Raw genomic sequence first — 26162 nt, forward strand, 5'->3', positions numbered from 1 at the left:
CTTCCTTCCTCTCTCCCTCCCTCTCTCTCTCTCTTTTTATCTTTCTTTCTTTCTTTCTTTCTTTCTTTCTTTCTTTCTTTCTTTCTTTCAGCAGTAAGTAGTAAAGTCAAACTTGATCATTGTTATTGAAAAGCAGCTTATTTCAGCTGCTTAAAACAAAATATGCAATAAACTCTAAAGTACTGGGTGTACAATTAACCTCTTTGTTGAAGTCTGTTTGGCCTATTCTGTAGTGTGTTTCTAGATAATATTTTAAATAACTATTTACATTAATGACTTGACATATACTCTTCTCTGTTGATTATTTTTCTTTATAATATTATATAGTTTTATGTGCGGAGAGAAGATTTTTAAAAATAATATCTAGGTGTTGTAAAAAGAAAGCATGGAAAAAATGAGGAATGGGCCTGAATTTAATGGAGCTATCAAAACTGAGCTATCTAGTTGGTGACAGAGGAAGAAAGTACCATGACTAATAAGCAATTTTAATGCCTGTTATTGGCTTTGTGTAGGGTTCCAAACTTTTATTAAATGGCAGCGTTTGACCTGAAAAGTAATTTAAAATGAAATTGTCTCAATAAAAACGGACTATTTCCTTACCAATACAGGAATAGATTGCTACTTCAGACAGAGATAACTCAAAATTAGAATGGGCAGAGGAAAAAAAGACCTGAAAAATCTGATACTTGCCATGTAAGACCCTAGCTAGTCTCAGTGTGCCTTGCGAAAGTAGAAACATAGGCACTGCAGAGCCACTGGGTCTTAATGGGCCATAAATGTTACTGATCCCAAATGTATAATATCTGCTCCCCTGAGCTGTATGGGATTAGACAAACACAATGAGGCTGAGTAAAGGAGCTCATTAGATATTCTTGAAAATTTCAAGGCTAAAGAAGCCAAACTGGAAATTTGGAACAAAGCTGTATCTAATTCCCTGTGTTCGGCAACCTAGTCAAATTTAGTCTGATGCCATGAAAGAACAGGTTAGAAGCAAATGGATGGTGTGACAGAAGCCTGGAGGTCCTAAGACCTACTTTAATTCCTGACTTACATGCTCATGGTTTCAATCTTGGGACCTATGGAAGCAATGCTATATATCAATTTGTTTTTGTTTGTTTATTTGTTTTCATTTATAGTTTTGAGACCAAGATTGAATTGTTGGCACAAGCACCTTACTTTTTTAAACAATTTTTATTAGATATTTCCTTCATTTACAATTCAAATGTTATCCCAAAAGTCCCCTATATCCTCCCCGCCCCTACCCTGCTCTCCACTCCCACTTCCTGGCCATGGTATTCCCCTGTATTGAGGCATTTAATCTTTGCAAGGGTCTCTAATCACAATGATGACCGATTAGGCCATCTTCTACTACATATGCAGCTAGAGTCATGAGCTCAGGGGGTACTGGTTAGTTCATATTGCTGTTCCTCCTATAGGGTTATGGACCCTTTGGGTACCTTCTCTAGCTCCTCCATTGGAGGCCATGTGTTCCATCCAATAGATGACTCTGAGGCTCCACTTCTGTATATGCCAGGCACTGGCATAGCCTCACTAGAGTCAGCTATATCAGGGTCCTGTCGGCAAAATCTTGCTGGCATATGCAATAGTGTCTGCATTTGGTGGTTGATTATGGGAAGAATCCCCAGGTGGGGCAGTCTCTGGATGGTCTTTCCTTCCATCTCAGTTCCGAACTTTGTCTCTGTAACTCCTTACATGGGTATTTTGTTCACCTTACTTTTTAAATCACTGATATGTTACCAGATGCCTTTGTAATTCGTCTGGAGAATGTAAACTTTCATGTTATTCTGAAACCAAATTAGATATATTACAATTGAGCAATCTGGTTTAGTGAATGCTCATCATATTTCTATTATTTTACTGATGTGGCATTCATATGATATTTAAATTTTAATCATTAAGTACATATTAGAAATTAATACAAAATCTTCTGAGTTTGTTCGAAGCAAAATAGGCCATGAAAATAATTGAGTATGATGTGTATTAGACAGGTACCAATGAATGCCTGCACCTATGCCTTTGTGGGTAACACTAACTGCATTCAGTGGGTTATGAAAAAAAACTGAAATAATAGTATGACGTTGGGAAGCAGGTGAAGGTTTATATACATAGAGTTAGGAAGAAGATGAGGCAAATTTGATCAAAATGTGTTGTATATAATTCTAGAAGAATTAATACAAATTTAATATTTCAAAACAGGTTATTTATTAGAAATATACAGTGTAGAGTCAATGCAAGTATAGCAAGACACAATAAAATGCATCACATCAAAGTTGGACAAGGCGAACCAACAAAAGGAAAAGAATCCAAGAGAAGGCATAAAAATCAGAGACACACTCAATCTCATACTCAGGAGTCCCATCTAAACTGAAGGTCATATATATATATACACAGAGGACATGGTACAAACAGGAAGAGCATGTAACAAGACATGTACTTACTGATGCAATGGAAAAAGAAAAAAAAATAAACAAGAAATAAAGTAAACTAAAACTAGGTGATGAGGATACTGTGGCTAACCCCAAGCTATTCAGTACTTAGCTTTACTGTTAATCTTTATACCTCCTTGCCTCTTCTTTTCTTACTGAGCTCTGCCTGAGCAAGTGGAAGACCTGGGACAAAGTCTCTGCAGAGAATTCTTCTCCAGATTTAAGTATTGTTTTGTTGTTGCTGTTTTGTTTTGTTTTGATTTTTTTGTAACTCATTAAACCAATTATAAGATGTTCTATTTCATTCTGGTCTGTCATTCTCTATAACATTGTATGTACCACATTCAATATACCAATTCAACAGTAGACACTTCACTCCTATATACTATAGCCATAATATACTGAGAAACACCCCCTGGGGCTATAGTATATTAATGTAGACTAGGCAACATAGCCGAGATGTTTAGCTTACTTCCAAAAATACTCCAGTCAGAGTTCACTTCCCATATGCTGTAGGCACTGCCTGCTGGGGAATATTCCAGTGCCGTATACTTCATATCACAGTTCTGTCTGTTCTGTGTAGTAGCCAAATTGGACTTGGTGGTTTGTTAGTATGAGGCTTGTCATAAATACCCTCACAGAAAATATGGTTGAAAATTTGATGTGTTTGCCAGTCTTTTAGATTGTGGTGACAAAGCAATAAGGAAACTTGCTGAGCATATTATACTAGCCCTTGGGTGATGAGTGCAACTCAGGTGTGCTGCCTAATCTGGCCCTTGATTGTAAGGTACATCAACATGAGAAGAGAAGAAACAAACATGCTAATCTTTCCTCTTTTCTTCTCATTTGTTCTTACAATTATCCTCTCTGTGTGTCTCCATCCCTACTATATAGAAGACTTCCTCATGATGCACTAGAATTCACTTGCTTTCCTGTTCTTGGCCTCTTTCAGAAATCGTGTCTGGAGATACAAGGGTTAATAGTTTTCCACCCAAAAGCAAGTATCAGGTGCTGTGTTGTTGACTTATAGTTTGGAGCTGTTTTATTTCAAGTCTCAATGTTTAACATTACTGCCGTCGCCTCTCTTAAATGTCAGCTTCTTTTATTTTCCTTCATCACTCTTCCTTGATCACACCAACTCCTTTGTGTGACATGGATTTGCTGTCAGGTGCCACCCTAGGCCGGTCCCCAGGTTTTTCTGACTCCAGTCATTGACATCTTGTCAGCAGTGTCACCTACTTTGCCCCTCGGCCTCTGCATATGGCAATTGTTACCTTTTTGATTGACACTTTTGAAAAACTGTCAACATGTTTTCATTATTTGGAGAAGATTTCAAACCCAAAGCCCTCTCTTAGAGTTAATTCTGTATTTCAGTCTTTGAAGAGGTCTTCTGGCTTGAATGCAATACACCTTATGAGGAACAGTTTGCAGGCTATTATTTTAACATTGTATCATAGTTACTGAGAAGGAACTAGCAGCCAAGGTTATGGTTGTAATTCAGCTAATATTTTAAACAACAAGCAATTGACTTGAATCACAAAGAGAGTATGCTAAAACATGTTATAATTGTTATTCCTATGTACTTCCAATTCTGTGACTGGCTTAGTTGTTTGTTTATTGATGAGACATTTTGCTACTGCCTAAAGCAGAAACTACTTCTGTCTCTAGAAGCACTTGTTCAATGTATGCTGTATTTTCTTCATTTTAAGATAAGCCACTTAAGTAAAATTTAACAAGAAACTCACCTTGACTCATACTCCTAGTCTTCCCTGTGACTCTCTTCCAATCCTTCACTATCATATTCTGAAGTAAGCAGACAGCAGTTTAATCTAGAAACGAAAAATATCATGACTGCCCTGAAAAGTATAGTATGAAGCTTCAAGACTATGGTCAATCAAGGAAAAGAATTAATAATGCCAGAGACAATTGTTAAGTATTATCTATTCTAACTAGAAAACAAATAATGAATGAGGATGAAAAAGTTCTCTAAGAGTTATGGTCTTCTATCAAGTCAAATAATGTATCTTATAAGCATTCTAGAAAGGAGAGAGAGAGACAGCAGCAAAATGTCGCTAGTAAGGAATGAGGTTTGCCAGATGTCTCAGTCGGTGAAGGCATTTGCTACCAAGACTATGAATCTAAGTTTGATCCATCGAATCCACATAGTGGGGAAAAAAATCAACTTTTCCTGACCTCTATAAATGCACCTTTATGAATGTTCATGTGTACATGCAAGCACAAACATACACATATTCACACACACAAACACAATAAAAAAATAATAAATGTAATAGTCAGCAAATACAGTAATGCAATGACAGATTATAACTAAATTAATTAAATTATCTCAGACAATGAGATAATTTTGACAAGAAGAGGGGATATTGACTTCTCATGTCAGTTCACTCTCATAAGACTGTCAGCATAGGCATCAAGAGTAAGTCAGGAGAGAGTGGGATGGAATCATCACAGTACTGAAATACAACTGTCAATAAAGAGCTTCGTACCTGGAAAAACTGCCTCCCCAAAATGAAAGAAATTAAGACTTAAGACTTTCCAAGATATATAAAAATATAGGGAATTTCTCACTATTATACTTATTAATAAGAAGTACAAAGTTCTTGGATATAAAAAGTAAGCTATATGAAAACATAAATATCACTGGTAAAGATAAGTATACACAAAACAGAACAGTGTAATACTACATTGATGCTATCTAATCTATTTTACTTAAAGCACAAGTTGTACAAGACCATAGTAATAAGTGTAATTATATTCTGTAGCATGTTAATGGTTACATAATATAAGAAGTATAACTATGTGAATGGCAATAAAATTAATAGGTAGACCTTTTGTATGTCTCTGATCTTAATTTGTTATCTTTTCCAAGCATACCGTTTTAATGAAAGCCTTGTAACAAAAGAATAAAACAAATATAAAAAAGTATAGTAAATGTAAAAGTGAAAATATAAAGGAATCAAAAATTATCACTGCAAAAACAAAGAAATCAAACTAAGAATAAAGCAAGGTGAAAGGAAAGGGTTTTTTGTTTGTTTGGTTGGTTGGTTTTGGGGGGTATTTTTTGTTTTGTTTTGTTTTTTGAGACAGGGTTTCTCTGTGTAGCCCTGGCTGTCCTGGAACTCACTCTGTAGACCAGGCTGGCCTCGAACTCAGAAATCTGCTTGCCTCTGCCTCCCAAGTGCTGGGATTAAAGGCGTGCGCCACCACTGCCTGACAATCATAAAATCTAGAAAACAATTAGCAAAATGGTGATAACAGCTTCTTCTCATTTCTTTAAAGTCAATATTTAGTTTAAATAAAAACAGAGTGACGTTATCAGTTAAATGCCATAGAGTAGCTGAATTTTAAAAGGCTTCAACTAAATACTGCTTACAAGAAACTCACCTTTGAATTAAAGATGCATAATTAAGATAAGATATGAGCATGTGACACATGCATACATTTACTAATCAGAATTTTTGAGAGTGAGACTGGAAAAGTTGTGCTTTAGAGAGCATCCTGATTTACAAGAACCTATCTCAAAAATTCAAACCAAGGAAACAAACAACTGATTCACAAGGATAGAACTTTTTTATGCAAAGAATGACTAAAAGAAACTATATTTGTGTTCATTTTAAGCAAAATACACATTTAGTAAGTAAAACAACTTAAAAGAAAAAAGGCCCATCCTATAAAAATTTGCAATGCAATAAGAAAATGCAATGATTAGATAGATACCTACCAACATTAGAAAACCAACTTCAGAGCAAAAAAATATACAGTAAATGCCAATCAATCTGAAGGGATAGCAGACAGAACTATCATAATTACTGGGTATATCTATATTAACTTTTAAAAACTACTGGGCCAGCTGGATAGTAAAAGTAAGGAAACAGAAAATGTGTAACTAGAATCTCACTATTGTCAGCAGAGTAATATGTGTGCGTAGGATTACTACATCTCAACAGAATTAAACTAAATTGAGTAGACCTGCCCTATATTCAAATAGCCCACTGAACTTCTCCAGATTACACATTGTTTTTTTGTTTAGGAAGACCCTGCTATAGTAGTAATTGTGTGCTATGACACAAAACAAGTTTTAATGGATTTAATAAAAATTAAATCATCTAAAAGAGAATATAACTAGAAATCAATAACTATAGATAATTGGAGACTCTTACATGGATATTGTAGTATAAGCTACTGATCAAAGAATAAAAACCAAAATAGACATCACAACTTCATAGAGACAGGAGAAAGCAAACTACAACAGGACTCATTCAAAAATAGTAATAACAAGAAGATTTGTAAGAGTAAAGGACTATTTTTTAACAAAAAGAAAGATATTTACTAAGCAACTTAAAACATAGAATAAAATAACAATTGAAATAGAAATACATAAAATAGATATGATTAAAGCACCAGGAGCCATTGAAAATTTAAGGTTGTTTCTGCAAAGATAAACAGAATCAATAAATTCCTAAGACTAAGAAAAATGATAGAAGATTTAAAATAAAATTCCCTTAAGGTCTTATAATCGATGCCAAATAAAATGGCCATTATAAACAATTATTTGCCTACCATTTCACCACCATTCAAATAACTATATAACTCCTGGAAAAGCATTTATCTCTTCAGATTGGTTGCTTATTTAAACCAACAAAAAGAAGGCCATAACAGACCAGTAACAAATAATGCCCAGAACCAATTTGCTTCAGGGTGAATTTAGAAAATATTTAATGATCAGTTAATATCTACGGTCTTCATGGAATTTTTTCTTTCAAACTCATATTAGGAGGCCGGAATCATCCTATTGCAAAAAGCTGAATACATTTGACATGCATGCACGCGCACACACACACACACACACACACACACACACACACACATAAAAGGGAAACTATAGATCATCATACCCCATGAACATGAATATAAAAATCTTCAGTGAAGTATTAACTAGAAAAGTAAAGGAATATTAAAAGTATTATATAATTATCATTAAAAACTTAGAATCGTGGTGATGACTGAGTGTCATCACCACGATTCATACAAAGGGTAGCATATACAAATAAACAACTCTGTCATAACAATGAGAGCTGAATGCCAGGCAAAATACGGACATCTCAGTATATGGAGAAAATAAGTTAACAAATTCAAGACCATTTTATGATTGAAAAATTAGAAACAGAACAAAATTATATCGGAAAGTGGATGTTCACAGACAGAAGACTGTAGGCAAGACTGGAAGAGGTTTGATGCATCCAGAGAGAATCTTTTAACACAGAGAAGATAACAACACACAGGACAGTGAAGCTAACTGCAAGAAATATTTGCAAGCCATAAATCTGAAAAACAACTAATTTCTAGAATATATAAAGAAAGTAGAATTCCACAGTAAAAATAACCAAATTGATTGAGGAAAAACAAGCAAACAAATAAAAAATAGGCACAATGACATGAAATGACATTGCTCCAAAACACCACACAGTTTCCAAGAGTATTAAAAGCTTCTCAATAAATAAAAATAAATAAAAGATAAAGTCATCTGGAGCTACCATTGTTCACAAGGAAGATGTTTACAAAAATCAGTAATTTTTCAAGGTAGTATCCACATTAACATCCTTGCCACTGTTAGTGACTAAATAAATTGTCTAGTGATTGTGGAATAGAAGATGGCCTTTTTCTCAAAAAGGTATACCTAGAATATTTGTTCCTAAAAAAGCACTGAGCTCATGTCCGCTGATTGAAATGAGATTCTCAGAGATATAAACACAACATGTTCAGCACAGTATTGTTGTAATCATTGGAAGACTACCTGAATGGCACACGTGAGCAGAAAAAGAAACTATATGTTGGGCTAAGATGGAATACTATTTAGCAATTGAAGAGAAATAAATGCTGCCATTTATAACAACATGGATCCAGTGCAAGCCATGGTGCTAAATGACACCCGTCAACCACAGATGAATTCAGAGTGTGGCTCTTCTCATGTGAGTTGGGAGACATGAAGTGGTCCAAAAATAGGAAGAAAAAGAATGGGGGGTTACTAGGGAAGGAAGCATTTGAGAAGCAGGGATGGGTGAATCTCGTTGAGTATGAGGCCATCTTTGTCTCCATAGTGAGCTCTAGAACATCAAGGGCTACTTATAAAGACCCTATCTTAAATAATAATAATAATAATTAATAATAATAATAATAATAATAATTAAATGTCAATGAGAAACTTATGAAATGTTTTCACAGAGGCATAATGAATCAAAGTCATTCAATTTGAGTAAGGGCCAAGGGAAATGGGGCTACCAGCAAGAGATAATCTGGGTGACACATAATGGTGGCATGCCAGAGAAATGATACATAAACACAGATATTAGGTGATACTAATAGTAATGTATAGATTTGATTAAAATTCAGCTAAGTGAAGAATTCTAGGAAAAGATAATTATTTGATTGTTTTAGAAGAAGAGCCCTTTTTGTCATACTGCCAAATGTGGATAAATATAACTTGATTGTTGGGAGTGGGAGAAATACACATGGGTTTGAATGAATATTTAATTTCCTAGCCTTATTCTATGCTCAAGTTAAAAGCATTTTTTAAATTTGTATTTTATTTTTATTTTTTTATTCACTTTACATTCCAATCACAGTCCCCTACCTCCTCTCTTCCAAGACCCACACTTATATATCTCTCCCCCATTGCCATTCTTCTGCTCAGAGAAGGTGAGCCCCCTTGGATACCACCTTGCCCTGGAACATCTAGTCCCTGCAGGTCTAGTCACATCCTCTCCTACTGAGGCTCAACCAGGTAGTCCAGTTAGGGAAGGGGATCCAATGGCAAGGAAGACGGAGCAAAACAGCCCCTGTTCCACTTGTTAGGGAAACCACATGAACACAAAACTACATATTTGCTACAAATATGCATTTTTCAAAAGTTATATGAATATAGGTCTTTCAAGAAATCAACACAATATAGTCATTGCTTTATAGAAAAAAATCTGTAGTCCCCTATCTTTCCTAAAATTCTCATTACAAACTGTAACTTCTCAAAATGGAAAAATGAAATGTGATTCTATTTTAAAGTTGTGATTGCCAGCCCTTGGCCTGTGTGTCATGAAGCAGCTATTCTAAATTAATTCCTACTTTGTAAGGTTTTTCCTCCTGATGACTAGTTCTGAAAGGAAAGTACCTGAGCAGAAATCAATACATTAGCCTTGCTGGTGAAATAAGAGAGCTATTAATAGCTACTAAGTGCTATTTATTCTGCTTTAAAATACTTACAGAATGCATCTAGAGCAGCTATAGCCAAGGCAGAATCATTGGTTGTTACGTGTGATTGGGATCTAAATAAAATGAATAAGTAGAGGCTGCTTTATACTTTTAAAGGATTACAACACAGTGGTAGCGATTTTTCCCCCTAATAATCTAGAACACTAGAAACAATTTTGCTTTCAGCAGCACTTAACTTTGTTACTTTTGTATTTTTAAATAATTATTTTAAAGTAAATGCAGGCAGAAATGCACCTGGAATACACAATTATAATACAAGTCGCTTTTCCCCATCAACATAACCATTACATTTTCATATATTTCCATTAAAGTTCCAAAAACTATCCAAGTATAATAGAAAATACATTGGTAAGTAGTGGATGATGATGCCATGCTAATATAAGCCCTCGTGATGGCTTCAAGATGCTATTTGACTTCTGTTCTCAAATATTAAATACTGTGCATTTCTGATAATTTTTTTTTCTTTCTGGGATTTAGGGGTTTTAGACAGGGTCTCATGAGGCATGAGGAGACTTTGAATTATCTATGTATTTGCAGCTGTCCTTGAACTCCTCATTCTCTTGTCTTGCTTCCCAAGTGCTGGATTATGAATGTGTGCCATCAAACTCAAATTGAAAAGGTATGTGTGTGTGTGTGTGTGTGTGTGTGTACATGTTTTCTTGTATGTGCACACATGAACATACACATATATGCTCTATATGTGTATTCAACCAAACCATCACAAAAAATTTAAAGTTACAGTCTGATTTATAGAATATTAATATTTTAAATACATAATTGTGTGCAAGATGCAGGAAGCTTGTCGTAATGATGCAAGGATGCCTCTGGAGTCATGTCTTACTGCCCCACTTACATACAGTTTATCTGCAGCATGAGCAAAGATCACTTACCTTTCAAGACCCTAATCTTGCTCCTTTGCAGAGGGAGAATGCATTCTGTTTTGAAGAGTGATTTAAAGCATAAACATGAAACATTTACTGTTGGGTCTGGCATTAGCATTGTTTGAATATGAGCAACTGATTTTTCTATTTTTAGGATAAATTGACTCCTGCTTTTATGGAATACATTGTCAGTATGTTTGTGTTTGATAGAAGAGACTTTACAGCAGATGCAAACCTTGATAGGAAAATTTCAATATCCTAGCACGCTAAAGCAATCTTTGTCGCATTGAGTAGATGGCTTATAGAAAGTACAGTCACATAGATATCTAACACAACCATGGCCACACCTGCATCTCCACTTAAACACAGATTTGGAAAGAGTTTCCATGTAGGTATTAGCCTTGAATTCATATGTAAATCCCTCCAGGTGACTTGAATTTTTATCTTATTATCACATATATTTATTCAATGAAAGGAGGACATAAGTCTGCCACAGCATTCATATAGGAGTCAGAAGAAATCATTTCTTTCCTTCCACTTTTTGAGTCCTAGGTATCAAACTCATATGAACTTTGTCATCTCTCTGACCTAAGAATTTAAGAATTCTAATAGTTTGAGCCCCACGTCAAAATATTTTCATGCAATAATTGTTAAGGCTAATTCATGTGATCAACAGAAGTTTTGAAACGCTTTATATATTTATAATTTTAAGAGCAGAAAATAAATGGGCTATACAAAGAAAATATCAACTGTTTATAGAAAAGAACAGAAGCCAATCAATGAGAAAAAAAAATGAAGGAAATGTACAAAGAAGAGGGAAGGATGCATCTTTTCGGTTTACTTGAGAGTTTCTATGTTTGCCCAGCTGCTGCACAGCTTAATTAGTCTGCTATGACTCTGCACAGTGACTTGACAATAAAAGAGTCCATTTCAAGCCATAAGTCAAAAGTCAAGGAGTGGAGCTGCAGAGATGGCTCAGTGGTTCAGGGCACCTGGTGCTCTTGGGTAGTGGTCTTGATCCCAGAAAACACATCAAGCTGCTGGCAACTATAGGTAATTCTACTTCCAGGGGTCTAATGCCCTCTTCTGGCCTCCATTGGCACTGCATGCACATAACGGAGATACCCACATGCAGGCAAAACACTTATATACTATATATGTATAGAATATGTTTATAGTATGCTATAAATATTATATATGTATATATATATATATATATATATATATTACATATGTGTGTAAAAATTTTAAATGTCCAGAGTATAGTAAACACTATTTTTATCAAACGTGAAGTATATAAATCTTTTTCTCTACATGTGACTGAATTATAAAATGCATGTATTTACATAGTGAAACTTAATACCCTACTGTATTACTTACTGCCACTAGAGGGCTCTTTGGAGAGGCTTAGCAAGCAGGCAGGGCCACCAACATTTTTCCAATACAAGAGAAAGCTTTGTCTACACTGTCCATGCTTGGGAAACTCTTAGTCAAGTGCCAAATAAAATAATATAAATCTCATCATGTTAAACATACAGTAAACATTTTCCTGTTAAGCTTCAGGGTGGGCATGCCTACATGGAATACAATTATTTTAACATGTTTCATTTATAACAATAAAAATTAAAAATAAGCCTCATGCAAAACAGTTAAGAAACATAGTGCTAATTCACACTACAGAAAACTAATGCAAAGAACGAGGTGTACATCCCAGTGTCAGCACTTCAATACAGTGAATACATGAATACATTTCTAAACACCTTGTTATGAAGTCAGCCCTTCTATTGACAGGTGCTTAAATTAAATGAAGCAGAAAGTACAGGTACATGAGCAAGCACATACAAAATTGACGAGGAAATAACTGTGCTTTGTTGGGGTAAGTAATCTAGAAGACGGTCCTTGTACTTTCTTTTGCAAGATTCTGTCAAATTTCAAAGCCCTTCAGCTGACCATAAAATAACATACCACCCCTCAGTAAAAGACCCTGAAAACATATTAAAGATAGATTCATAAATGTTTTACTTGCGACATAGAGAATGGTTCTATCTCTTGGAGCAAAAGGACATGGTAGAGGAACAGTGGGGGTGGGGGATTCAGATTGAAATTAAGATATGTAACACTTGGGAGTCATATGAGTTGTGACAGGATTTGCCAAATTTTGTAGATGGAAATGAGAAATTTGAATTAGAACCTATATAAATTTAAGGACTCTTCTAATCTCTGTTTTCAAGTCAAGCTTTGGAAGTTGTACTTATTTTGACTAAAATCTTTGCTTGGTTCTCAAGGAAAAATTCTCAGGAAAAATAAAGTTTAAAAACTTGGGCATCCCTCTAAGTTTCAGTCTCTCAAATGTTTAGCAATGGCTTCTGAAAGAACCATATTTACCCTTCTGTCTACACTGCAGGTTCAGGGCTTGGTATCTTCTCCACCCCCCACACCCCAGTCTCCATTTTGACTCCATGCACCAGAGTTCTGTATGACTTTGGTCTTTTGTTTTCCTTTATTTTCATTTTCCTGTTGTGTGTTTGAACAAGCAAAGAAGGTGAGAATGAATAATTGATTAAAACCTTTTATTTCTGAAATCTGTGTTCTCTATATTAGCCAACTATATACATTCATAAATGTTTTGTGCATGTGCAGCTAAGGATCCTATAGGCATCTCATGGAACTCATTTGTCCATAGGTTTTTCTCTGTAAGATAAAAGTTTTGAAGTCAATCATCTCAGTGATTATCCTGGTTCTGCATCTTGTTAATTTTCATCGATAATCCAGCTGAACTCCTGAATCAGAACAATCTGTGCTCAAGTGTAGCCAGCAGGCTATCTAACTTGACCTTCAGTAGATGATTTTTAGGCCATTATTATTTCTTTTCAAAGATTGTTTTAAGCATGCTGTCAAAGATTAACTAATTATTTAGCCTATCGACAAATCAGATAGCATAAGGAACTCAGAAATGGACCCATACAATGTTTTTAGTTTTCGTTTTTGTTTTTTTTTTAATTAGGTATTTTCCTCATTTACATTTCCAATGCTATCCCAAAAGTCCCCCATACCCTCCCTCCCACCCCCCTACCCCCCACTCCCACTTTTTGGCCCTGGCGTTCCCCTGTACTGGGGCATATAAAGTTTGCAAGTCCAATGAGCCTCTCTTCCCAGTGATGGCCAATTAGGCCATCTTTTGATACATATGCAGCTAGAGTCAAGAGCTCCGGGGTACTGCTTAGTTCATATTGTTGTTCCACCTATAAGGTTGCAGATCCCTTTAGCTCCTTGGGTATTTTCTCTAGTTCCTCCATTGGGGGCCCTCTGATTCATCCAATAGCTGACTGTGAGCATCCACTTATGTGTTTGCTAGGCCCTGGCGTAGTCTCGCTAGAGACAGCTATATCAGGGTCCTATCAGCACAATCTTGCTAGTGTATGCAATGGTGTCAGTGTTTGGAGGCTGATTATGAACCCATACAATGTAATACAGCAAATTTTCAAAAGAATAGGTAATAAGCGAAGGACAATTTATTAAAAAACTAAGTTGCGAAACTCTGTAAGCACATGCAGAATAGTGAAGTAAAGAAATAGGGTTGTGGAGTTGGCTCGACCATTCTTGCAGAAGACCTTTCCCTCTCGGTTTCTTTCCTTGAACTAGCTCGGGGTTCACAACCTTCCATAACTCTAGGTCCAGGGCATTTAACCCTTCTTCCATTTCCCCAGGCACCGGGCACACAAACCAGGTGCACATATATGCAGGCAGGCAAAATTTCCATATACATAAAATAAAACAAACAAATCTTTAAAAGATTAAATATAGGACCAGAAACTTCCCAATTACTAGAAGACAACAGCGGAAGTAATTATACAACACTGGCTTTGTTAATAATTTTTTTGGACTTGACTCCAATTGTGCAGACAAGTGTGATTAGACAAACCAATCAATTTTCTGTACACAGAAGGAATCAATTGACAGTATGAATAGAAAACTCCAGGGTGCTATATATCCAATAAAGAATTAATGGTTAAAATATTAGGAGAACAAATCAAATGACATAATATTGTGAAAACAAACAAAAGAGTTTAGAAATACATAAGGTACACAAATATATAATTTTCCCAAAATATATGAATAACAAAAGCTTTATATATACGTGTGTGTGTGTGTGTGTGTGTGTGTGTGTGCTTAATATCATTGATCATTAGTGAAAGGCAAGTTAAGAGCACAGTGAGGGTGAGATGCTTCATCTCACTTGTTATATTCCTTATGCCAGGAGAAAATGGCACAGGAAGCATCTTAGGGAAAGAAGGCATATTTTAGACTCACACTTTGAGAAGGGATATCATGGCAGTGGGTAGGTGGCTCCTTAGCAAAGAGAGTGTACATGTGTGGGGATGGCTGCCTCTTCACATCCCCACAGAAGAGAAGAAGAGAAATGGAGCACTGCCTGCCCCACCTTCTTCTTTTCCCCCTGTCATTTACTTTAGTATATCAATGGTCCTTACTCCATGGGATAGAAAGAGCTACACTGAGAGTCTGTCTTCTCAATTTAGGTACTTCTGAAATGCCTTCAAAGGCACACTCAGAGCTGTTCTTCCTATGTGATTCCAAAACCAGTTTAGTTGACAATGAAGATAAAAATTACAAGTCTCTTCTTTGTCAGCTTAACACCCAAACATAGTTAAGCAATAAGTTATAGCCCTCATCCTCAAGATCACAATAAACACAATACAAAGTGCACTGAGTTTACTTATAAGAGCACAGTATCTTAGTAGTCTGCAAACTGTTCCAAAAGCCCAAGTTCAAAGTGTCAAGATAGTCAAAGATTCAAAGTAACATCTTAATTACAGTCCCCTATAAAATCCAATAAACAAGATACCTATTTCCAATATTCATTGGGAAAGCAAAGAGGACATAGTCTCATTCCAAAACAGAAAATGTGAAGCAGAAAAGAAATTTTGCCTGAATTGTGATAAATCCCATAGGGTAGATAATGCTACAGCGAATCTTGCTGTTCTACCCCTCGAATTTAGACTCTTCATGGATCATCTGTGCTACCACAACCTCTAATACACTGTCCCTCTGGTGATCCTACCTGAAGCTCATTTCTCCTGAGCAAGATCTACTTCCTGAAAGAAGTTCTCCTCAGTGGGTCTCTCAGTGGGTATTCCTGGCATGTATAACATGCTTGAGTCTATGCTGTGACCAAGACTTTACTTTCATGGTTTCATACAGTGGCCTTTTGAGTAATTCTTGCAAGAAATCTGAACCTGCCACACATTCCCTGGTTGAACTGGCTTGCTCAAATTCCTCTCCAAGCTTGATCTGCTTGGAAGAAATGCCTCTTAATTCCACAAACTAAACTGGACTGACTGCACATACTGAGCCTAACTACGTGAACTCAACTGAACGGCATTGCTCACCTGAGCTCAACTGCACTGTACTCATTGAAATACCCTCCCTCCTGACTCACTCTGGGTGCTATTAAGTTGCCTCTCTTTCCTCTGCTGTTCTTCTGAGAGTTGGGCACATGCTATCTCTGATTCATTCTGTCAAAATACTCCTTTGATTCATCTCTTTGTCTGCTTCTCAATTGGACATCACTTTTAAGTGTGGCTGCTTCTTTCTACAAACTAAATTCACCTTCATTGTTTTAGATTAAAGGTGCGTACTAAGGGTGTGTACTCTATATTACAGCCAGAGGGATTTAAGTTGTGCCATTCCAGCCAGATCACATAGACCTAGAGACTTTTTGAATGGGATCCCTGCCCAGAGCAGCCATGTTGCTGACTAACATTCCTCTAGAGGTCTGAAATCAGAGTCTTAAATGAGGAAAAAATACTTTTGGATGTTTTTGAATAAGTGGTGAATATGGCTGAAAAGAGAAGAGTGAGAATTTTGGAATCATTAAGAGTGCATTTCAAATGTTCTTATGATGATGTTAGTGATGTGAGAAGATGGCTAGCTTTAACAAGCCTTATTATTCCACATCCATATATCATAGGATCACCTTGAAACCCATAAAATATGCAAATTATAAGTTGCCAAACTAAAGGAAAAATTTAAACAGTTGTTGTAAAGCACCTTAAAATCTGTTTGTCTCATGTACAAAAATGAAATGTAATGACTACTTTTTAATTAAAATATAAAGATTAAAAACAAAAGTATAAAAATTTTTAAAAGATCAAACAAAGTGGCCTAGTGATATGACTAAGTGGTGACAGAGGCACACATATATGTTCTGCTGGATGTATATACACATATGAAATTTCCTTCATTTAGTTATAGTGCTATCATGCTATTTTTCCCAGTTAATACATGGTAAACATCCTTTCAGTCCATGCACTCGTTGCTTCTGTGTCATTTCTGATTCTGACATATAGTGCCTTTTCAAAGTGGAAATTGCAGGGAACTAATAATCTCTGCTGTTCAACATCTCTATCATATCTGTTATTTGCTAACACTACCAGGTGACTGGGAAAATAGTATTGTCTGAAATTGAAAATCTGGATACCGAGTGTTTTAGAGAAGAATGCAATAAGGTCCAATTTAAAGCTGTTTGGTATGAGGGCACCCAGCACATCAGCAGCCAAAGGTGCTGAAACCTCTTGGAAATCTCAGTTTGGGGCTGTGCATAGGATTTGGAGGTATTGGTCCTTCAGTGAGAGCTGAAATTCGAGATTCAGTCCACAGAGTCAGGCACATGGGAAGACTTCCATCTAAAGCAGGAAAAGAGGCACAGCTTAGGGCAGATGTGTGCTATGGATCACAAAGACAAAGCAAATGCAACTTTGTATATGCACAGACAAATGCACACATGCACACACACATACAAACACACAAACACACAAACAAACACACACATACACACAAACACATATAGCAGTCTTATACATATTGTAAGATATGAAACCTATGACCCTTTCATTTGAAAGAGCTTTGTCAATATGTGCATGTTTACATCTTATTTGCTCACTCTATTTAGTTTTCTTTTGGTTAAACTTAAATGAAATCCAACAGAAATTCTCCAAAGCCTTTTATTTGTAAGTATTCAAACAGCAAAATTCTTAAGAATTTTATAACTGGCCTTTAGGTTTTATAACTACATATATTGAGCAATGGAAGATAATCTATCTATCTATCTATCTATCTATCTATCTATCTATCTATCTATCTATCTATCTGTAGTGTGTGTGTGTGTATGTGTGTGTGTGTGTGTGTGTGTGTGTGCCCTTTGAGTTGCTCCCTAGTGCTGTATAATAACAGCAGTTACAGCAAACTGAAACAGACTGAAATCTATCTGCAACATTTAAAAGATCAGATATTTCAGCGCCCAGCTATGGAAAGAAGACAAATCGTCATTCATTTCATGTCAGAGGTATAAAAAGCTTTCTGTACTCTTACTGTGGACATCATTCACAATGGTGCCCAGTGTTGTGCCTGTGCATGTGCATATAGGGACAGGGCTTCTGGTTTTTCTACTGTTTACTTATCTCTCATATTAAAATGTCTCCCTTAGTCTAACATAATACAAACTTGATTCTGTTTTAACTATGGTCAAATGGAGTTAAAATGCTGCCAATACCAAGGGTGGCTTTTGCTCATCCATCTATCGGTGCCTGCCCATCCCCCAACACACACTTTCAACTACCTTCCTAAAGCATGCATTTACATTCTTAGTTTACACTTTAAATAGTATGAAGACAACAGCCAGCAGAGAACAATGAAACTTCCCAAAAATGTGCCTTGTAAGGGGGAGGATTAGGTTAGATGTGGTGAACTTGAATTTGATCAGAGAGGGAGGAAGAAAGGAGGGGATGCAGGGAGGGAGGGATCCATTTAAACCAGAGTTCCCTGGTGGAGTGTCCATAGCTAAAGCCTAGATGTCATCAGGCTCCCTTTTTGCAAAACCAGAAATACAATAGCCTTTCAACTGGCAAGTTTGATGCCTTTTTGCATATTAAGTGAGCTTTGCTCTGTTTTCAGTAGAGGACTGAAAATGATTTCTATGCAAGTCATGGCAAACTTTATCTACACAAGACACACGCCTATAAAATTAAGGTTCTGCTCAAATAACTTTTCTTTTGAGTGATGATTCACAAGAGAACAGAGTTCTACTTTTGAATTAAGTAGCCCTGTGTCCATTCAGTAACTACTTTGGCTGAGAATATTCATTTTTTAAAAAAATTTCAAGTATTTGTCTTTCATAGATAAACAAAGGGAAGGAACAGAACAGAAGAACATGAGAATGAGGAGGGAAAGAGAGAGCACAGAGAGAGGGAAGGAAAGAGGACAGGACACTGGACAAGCATGTTCTATCCTTTAGTGAGTCATGTACCTAGGTTTTTTTATTAAAGCATAATTCTAGCTTGGTTACCGTGGACACTAAACAGAGGCTATGTGCATTTCTAAATGCCAACTGATGGATCTAGTGTAAACTGGTATCTTTTAAGTTTCTGAAAAAGCAAACTCCTCCAATCCTCAAGTGTGTTATTTCTTTTGCAAGTAGAAGTCTCCCCATGGCCTACTTTCTTCATTCTCCAATATCCCTCTGAGGTAAGAAATGAGAGAGCTGGAAGTCTCACTGCTGGACTAAGAGCTTCAAAGGAGAAGAGACAAGGACAGGCTAAGGGCCCTTTTGGACCTACATCCAGAGCAATAAGATTACTTGGAAATGGAATTTGGACCAAATGACTTAACACTGGTCCATATCTCAGCACTTAGACATTTTTATAAATTAAGCAAAAAGAAGCTGGGCTAATGGAACCAGAAATATAAATTCAAATATGATTCCCTTTTGTGTTTGACTTTCAGTTTGTTTGAATTAGAGTATTTTGCTTGTTTAATTTAGTTTCCCTTCTGTTGCTTTATAGTATCATTTAACTTCGAAAATGACAATTATGTATAATATTGGACCACTGACTTCTGATTTCTGGGCAGTTTTCTCATAGGGAAATAGACTAAAGGAGTCTGTGCTATGAGGAAATTTGAGGAAAGATTATTTGGCAGTTCAAGTATGCTACAAGAACAGTTATTGCTGACTTCTTTCTTGCAGGCACAATATGGAACCTCAGTGCCTTCTCAGCCTACAATGCCCCTATTTTACACTCCGGTTGACTTAGTGGACATCAGCGTGGAAATGGCAGGGTTGAGGTTTCCCAACCCCTTTGGCCTTGCCAGTGCGACACCAGCCACTAGCACACCAATGATTAGAAGGGCCTTTGAAGCTGGATGGGGTTTTGCTTTGACCAAAACTTTCTCTCTTGATAAGGTAAGAAAATATGTGTGAAGTTATATGCAAATATCTAGCATGCATTTTCAATAAAAGATGAATATAATGTGATGGAAAATTTTTAACATCAGATATGCTAATTAATGAGTTGAAAACATTAAACATTAGAGCTTCAATTTCTTTGAGCAGTATGGAATATATTCTCATTTTGTATTGTCTACGAATTGTCAGAACTGTTGTGGCTGAGGATACATTTTGGTTGGTAAAATGTTTTCTGAAAGGCACAAGGATCCAATTTCAAACTCCAGCACCACATAAAACATGTATGGTGGAACATGTTGGTAATACTACAGTAAGAAAATGGAGGCAAGATGATCCAAAATCCAAAGCCAACCTCAGCTATCAGTCTGGGCTACGTGAGAGCTGTCTCAAAAACCTATACATAAACAAACAAACTAAAACAAAAAAACTTAAGCTAGTAGAGTAGTGTTTAAACAATCACTCATCCCTGTTTTAATCGAATTGAATCTACTTTGGTTTATATTAGAAGAATGTCATATGATGTTTGGCTATATATATGTATCATGTGGTGTTTTAACATTAAACATTCCTGTCTTAAATATGTTTCATTCCCTTATGAAGAAAGCTTTTGAAAAAACTTTCATCCACCTCTTTGAAATGCAAAGTACATTACTGATATTTATAGTCATGATTTTGGCTGGTAGCTCCCTAGAATTACTTTCTACCTAATTTTAATTTAACTGATCCATTTTCCCCCACTACTCTCTCCTGCCACTGCCCCTGACTTTAGTAAATATTATTTGACTCTAACCTTCCACTCTATCTTTCTCTTTAAGCTTCTAATGAAACCATGAGACACAAGTCTTCCCCGTGACTGGTTTATTTCATTTAACATAATGATTTTGAGTTCCATCCATGTTGCTGTGAATTCAAGATTCACTTTGAATAGCGAAAATGCACTTCATTGTGCATCTGTACTATGTTTTCTTCATCTGCGCATCACTTGATGACCAGTAAAAAGTTTCCATTTTTGAGTCACTGTGCCTCAGTGCAACAATTAACATGGGAGTATAGATTGTTGACATACTCATTATTTGAACATATATCTCATGGGGTGGTGCCTGATAATATGAGAGTTTCTATTTTTATTCTTTGTTTTGACATTATTATTTGGTGACGAGCATGTGTGCAAATCAGAACATATGTTTCAATTCAAAGCTAGGAAAACAATGGATTTGGTTTGCATAAAATCACACTATTAACTACATATTTTACAGATTTTCTCACTGTAATGTTTTTGTTGGGCATAATAATATATATTATATTAATTAAAAAATACACACCCAGTAGAATTCGTTGTGATAGCATGGTTTTATGCTTTTACAAAGAGTGCTACATAGTTAGGAAATAAATGATTAAATTTGAAATCAAATCTTTAGCATGCTCAGCAAAGACTCTTGAATCCAAGGCTAGTGACTCAGGTTTGATTCCTGGAACTGAGATGGTAAAATGGATTCCTAAATGATTTCCTCTGTCAGTTACATGAACACTATACCAAGGGCATGCACTCACATGAAAGCGCACACATACACACAAGCAATCAGGTAAATTTAAGATGGCTTTAAATACATAAAGCATCTAAATGCACACTTCCAGAGTTGGGTGGTTTGTGGGCTAGAAGACAGACATCTTACATGGTGGTAAGTTAGGAGTCTAATTTAGCATTTTGTGGGCTATATATTGAAAGGCTTTGGAGAAAAAGCCCCATCAATGTGATTAGCACTAAGTTGTACTTAGCAATAATTAATGTAAAAGAATGTGTGGAATTAGTGGCTAAAAGGAGTATCATTATTTAAATCAGCCTTATCCTTGGACAAAGGAAATAACAAAGAACAAACATGCCCCATTAAGCTCATTTTCTCCCACTTTCTTCTTTTACTGGGATCGATAGCTGACATTATTATCCTAAAAGTATTACAGCTGTCTTAGACTGACAGTTTTACAAGAGGTTGGGTAAAGGTGGCCCAGGAATCCAGAAAACCTTCAGAAGTTAAAAAAATCAGAGCAAGGAAAAACTATTTCTTAAGGATTGTCATACTTAAACAGAAAAATATACGTGAACATCGAGAAAATCTCTTACTAAACAAATAAAAAACCCTCTTACTAAACAAAATATTAAATTAAATTGAATAGTCTAGATTCAGATTTTAAAATATTATGGAGAGTTGGGTTCAGTCTTGAAGAATATTACTATTGTATTTGTCTTTGTTTCTCTTCATCCTTTAAGAATTATGGAGGCTATAATCAAATGTTTAATCTGTTGATTGTAAAAGTCTCTAGAACATTTAGTGACAGATTAGTTGTGCTATGTAAAATACATACATGTAAAGAGTAATAGGTATTTAATTGGATGTAAGTGAAGAATTAATGGTAGTGGAAGATGGGTGGCTTGGGCTTGCTGCTGGCTTCCCAAAATTGAATTCTGAGCCATCAGAGCCAGTGTTGTTTCCTGTGTTGATGGTGTGCATTCCTTCATGACCTTGTGTCATTCAGGCACAAGGAAACTGCTTCATTTATTAAGATCACCTGCAGAAACAAATTTAGAAGCTAACTTCCTTCTAAATTTCCAATTTGAATATAATCTATACATTCTGATGTCTGTGCTAAGGACCAAAATAGAAGATATGAACAAACATATATATTTTAAATCTGGCACATCAACTTAATGATGACCCCACTTTGTTTATTTGGATAGTGGGTACAAAACTAGAATGCAGAGACTATTTTAGGCTTATCTATGCACATTGCAGGAGCAAAGTTCAGAATGCCATCTTCCACATGAATAATGGTGTATTAAAAAAAGATAGTTCCCATTTATGAGTGTATAGGACACTCTAACTCCTAGACAACTAGGTTGTTTCTTACATCATCCTTAATTCCTGATAAAGCCTGTTATGAATATATAATTATATCTTATGAGAGATTGTACTTTCTTATGGATGAAATGTGTTTGTATATGACATGTGAACTCTCATTTTCCCCACACATAACCTTTTCTAAAGACAGGTATTAAAATATCACATATAATATACATGTGTGTGACATTACATCAGACCAATTTGGATTGGCCTTATTATAATTTATTATGCCAATTCGAGGATCTGTTTAAAACTTATTATAATTCAGAATCTTGACATTTGAAATTTGGATGCTCATAATATGACAAAGGCTAGTCTGTGGAGTTTTGTTATCATATGAAATATTAATATTTCACAACACATCTTTGATGAAGTACAATTTGCCGAGCCTGCATATGATAAAGAAATTAAATGCTCACCAAGGGAGTTCAGTCAGAATTAGAGCCCTTCCTGAACATCTGCTGGAAGTTTCATTATCCAGTGCTTTGCCAGTGTGGCTCCCTTGTTTTTCTAGATTGACAGCTGAATATTGCCCTGATTCCTGCAGCAAATACATTTAGCTCAACGTTGTCCCTCCCCTCCTGCTTTGTTTTATTTTGGAGGAGAGTGTTGGAAGCAGCTTTTGATTTTCAAACTATATTTTTCTTATACTCTTGACATTTGTAGATGCCACATTGAGGTCTAATATGCTGTAGCAGCAATAGGCCATTGACTTGTAGGGAAATGCCAGCTGATATCTCGGTAAACAGAAATATTATTATTCTTCACTGTGCTGTCTGTATAAAAGCTTGGTGTGCTTTCTTTAGGGAGGCAAATGATCAGATTTTTAATGCCAAATATAAAAAGATCTGTGTTTGCTTTTGTGTTAAATAACATCAAAGATGGCTTTTGCTAACTCTTCTTCATTCCCCAAATCAATCTTTCTAAGAGCTAGTGTCCTAAAATAACTAGATTGCTTTCTTTGAGATATTATGTTTTACAAGAGTGACAAGTGATATTTAAAACAAATGTATGAATCATTTTCTCCATAAATGTAAGTTTAAATTTAAAAAAAGTAAAAGATGGAAGGGAAACCAACCTGTCAAGTTTGATTGAAGCTAAATTATCATGATGAAATGGTGAACTGCTTTGTATATGGGAAATAGTACAAAAGGCTGTGAGCATCACATAAACTAACCCTTGGCCTAGGCTCACATTATCTGAATAAGAAACAGATAAATAACATTTTACTTATGTCAAATATCTGTGTAAATCTGTCTTATCAAAGAGATGTATATTCTATACTGCAAATGTGCACCTGTGTATTAAGCACCTGAATGAGTTTTTAGTAATACATGTCTTGCATTAGTATGTCCTCTTTTACTAAGTGTCAGATGGCCACATAAGTTGGCAAATTCGTAATGTATTATCTCTCAACCTTAAAACATGAAAAAAGAGGGTTCCTTGTTATTTCTGTGCAATCACATTATGGACTGGAGATATCTGGGTTCAAACACACACTCACTATATAATATATGTATAATTATAATATATATATATAATATATAATATAATATATTTTGAGGTAGAGCTTGGTAAACTTTTCACAGACACCTGACACCAATGTGTAAATAGATTATTTGCCACCAGCATATTGAGTTTTCCCCCTCAGCCATTTGAACAGATAGTTAACACATAAAACAATCGACTGCTCTGAGTATTGATCTCAATCACAGGAGAAAAAGCCAACTTAAAATTCCTCATCTCCTGTTTTGTTTTCTATACCTGTCTGAAACTGAAAACATCAATGGAATCTCTGCATGCACGGATGATGTTTTAAGACTGGGATCACTGAAGTCTTGAAAATGCAGGGGGTTATTGGGAAGACAAAATAGAAATCACGTAGGATTAGGAAAATGCATAAAAATAATCTGGTCTAAGTAAGGTAATTATATAATTAGTATTATGTATTAGTAATTCTGTATCACCAATCAAAATTAGTGATACAGCAATACTGTATTCATAATCAGTATGAGTAATTCTGACAGAGGAAATGTGTGTGTGTGTTTCTGTGTGTGTGTTTCTGTGTGTGTGTGTGTGTGTGTGTGTATGTGCGTCTGTGTGTCTGTGCGTCTGTGTGTGTCTGTGTCTGTGTGTGTGTGTGTCTGTGTGTCTGTGCATCTGTGTGTGTCTGTGTGTCTGTGCATCTGTGTGTGTCTGTGTCTGTGTGTGTGTGCGTCTGTGTGCCACACATGTGGGTGTGTGTATGAATGAAGAAACCACAGGTTGACGTCTGGTGTGATTCTTCAGTTACGTCTCCATATAAGGTTTTGAAGCAAAGTCTCTCACTGAATTTGGAGTGCACAGATTTGTCTATAGACTGGCTAACCAGCACGCTCCAGAGATATTCTTGTTTCCACATCCCCAGATATGGCATTTAGATATCTGCTTTTAATTTTTAATTTAATGTTTTAACTGAGAGATGAGAACCCAGTTTAGCTTCTTAGTCTTTTGACAGCCAAGACATCATCCCCATAAACTCTGATTTATTTTAGGAACAAAATTATCAGAGATGTTGAAGTCAAAGCAGCCCATCGTGGCTACATAAGGGCCTATTTCAGAAGCTTATCCCTTTTATTGAAACTAATTCAGCAATATCATAAGTCCAGTGCATGCTTTTTAAATATATCTGCACTGTGAGACATCATAAGGTAAATTCGTATAACTCTGTAAAACAAAGGTATTGTTTTAAAATATTTTTGTTATAGTTTTGCTGTATGTGTGTTTGTGTATGTTTTTATGTGTGTGTGTGTGTGTGTGTGTGTGTGTGTGTGTGTGTGTGTGTGTGTGAGTCTGTTTACCCACCTTTGTTAGTTTAGATGCTCACAGAGTTAGAATGTACTAGAGCTGGAATTACACAAGTTGTTATAAGTCACCTGAAGTAGGTACTAAAAAATTGAACTTGGGTTCTCTGAAAAAAACATACCCATACTTTCTTATCTGCTGAGCATTCTCTAGACCAAAATTGTTAATTGAAAATATATATTTCTCCCCAAATAAATAAAATTCTTATTGGAATGCTATACAGAAAGACAGGAAAAGAACTGTGATCTAGAAGTCTCTAGTCACTAATCTTGCTGTCTGGACATGTAGATTGTATTGGATTACTATAGATATTGTTACTATTCATGCATTCACATATTTGCTATACCATATTGAGTGTTTATATTATGTGGACAGTGCTTTACCCCATTAATATCCTTACCAACTACATAGTTTTGTTTTTAGATAAAGTAATATTCTAAATTTAAAAAAAAATGCCTAATAGGCCATCACTGGAAAGAGAGGCCCATTGGACTTGCCAACTTTATATGCCCCAGTACAGGGGAATGCCAGGGCCAAGGGGTGGGGGTGG

The 26162-nt window shown here is 35.8% G+C and overlaps 1 protein-coding gene across 1 annotated transcript in view; it reads left to right on the top strand.

The window, feature by feature from the left end:
- The window catches only part of Dpyd (dihydropyrimidine dehydrogenase), an 849196-nt gene that overhangs the window by 400475 nt on the left and 422559 nt on the right, over positions 1 to 26162 (top strand). Inside the window, exon 13 of the mRNA XM_021158977.2 lies at positions 19653 to 19868. Within this exon, the coding sequence (XP_021014636.1) occupies positions 19653 to 19868 (216 nt within the window). The remainder of the gene's footprint in view (positions 1 to 19652; positions 19869 to 26162) is intronic.

The sequence above is a fragment of the Mus caroli genome, chromosome 3 (assembly GCF_900094665.2).
Source record: "Mus caroli chromosome 3, CAROLI_EIJ_v1.1, whole genome shotgun sequence".
In the NCBI taxonomy this organism is placed as follows: Eukaryota; Metazoa; Chordata; class Mammalia; order Rodentia; family Muridae; genus Mus; species Mus caroli.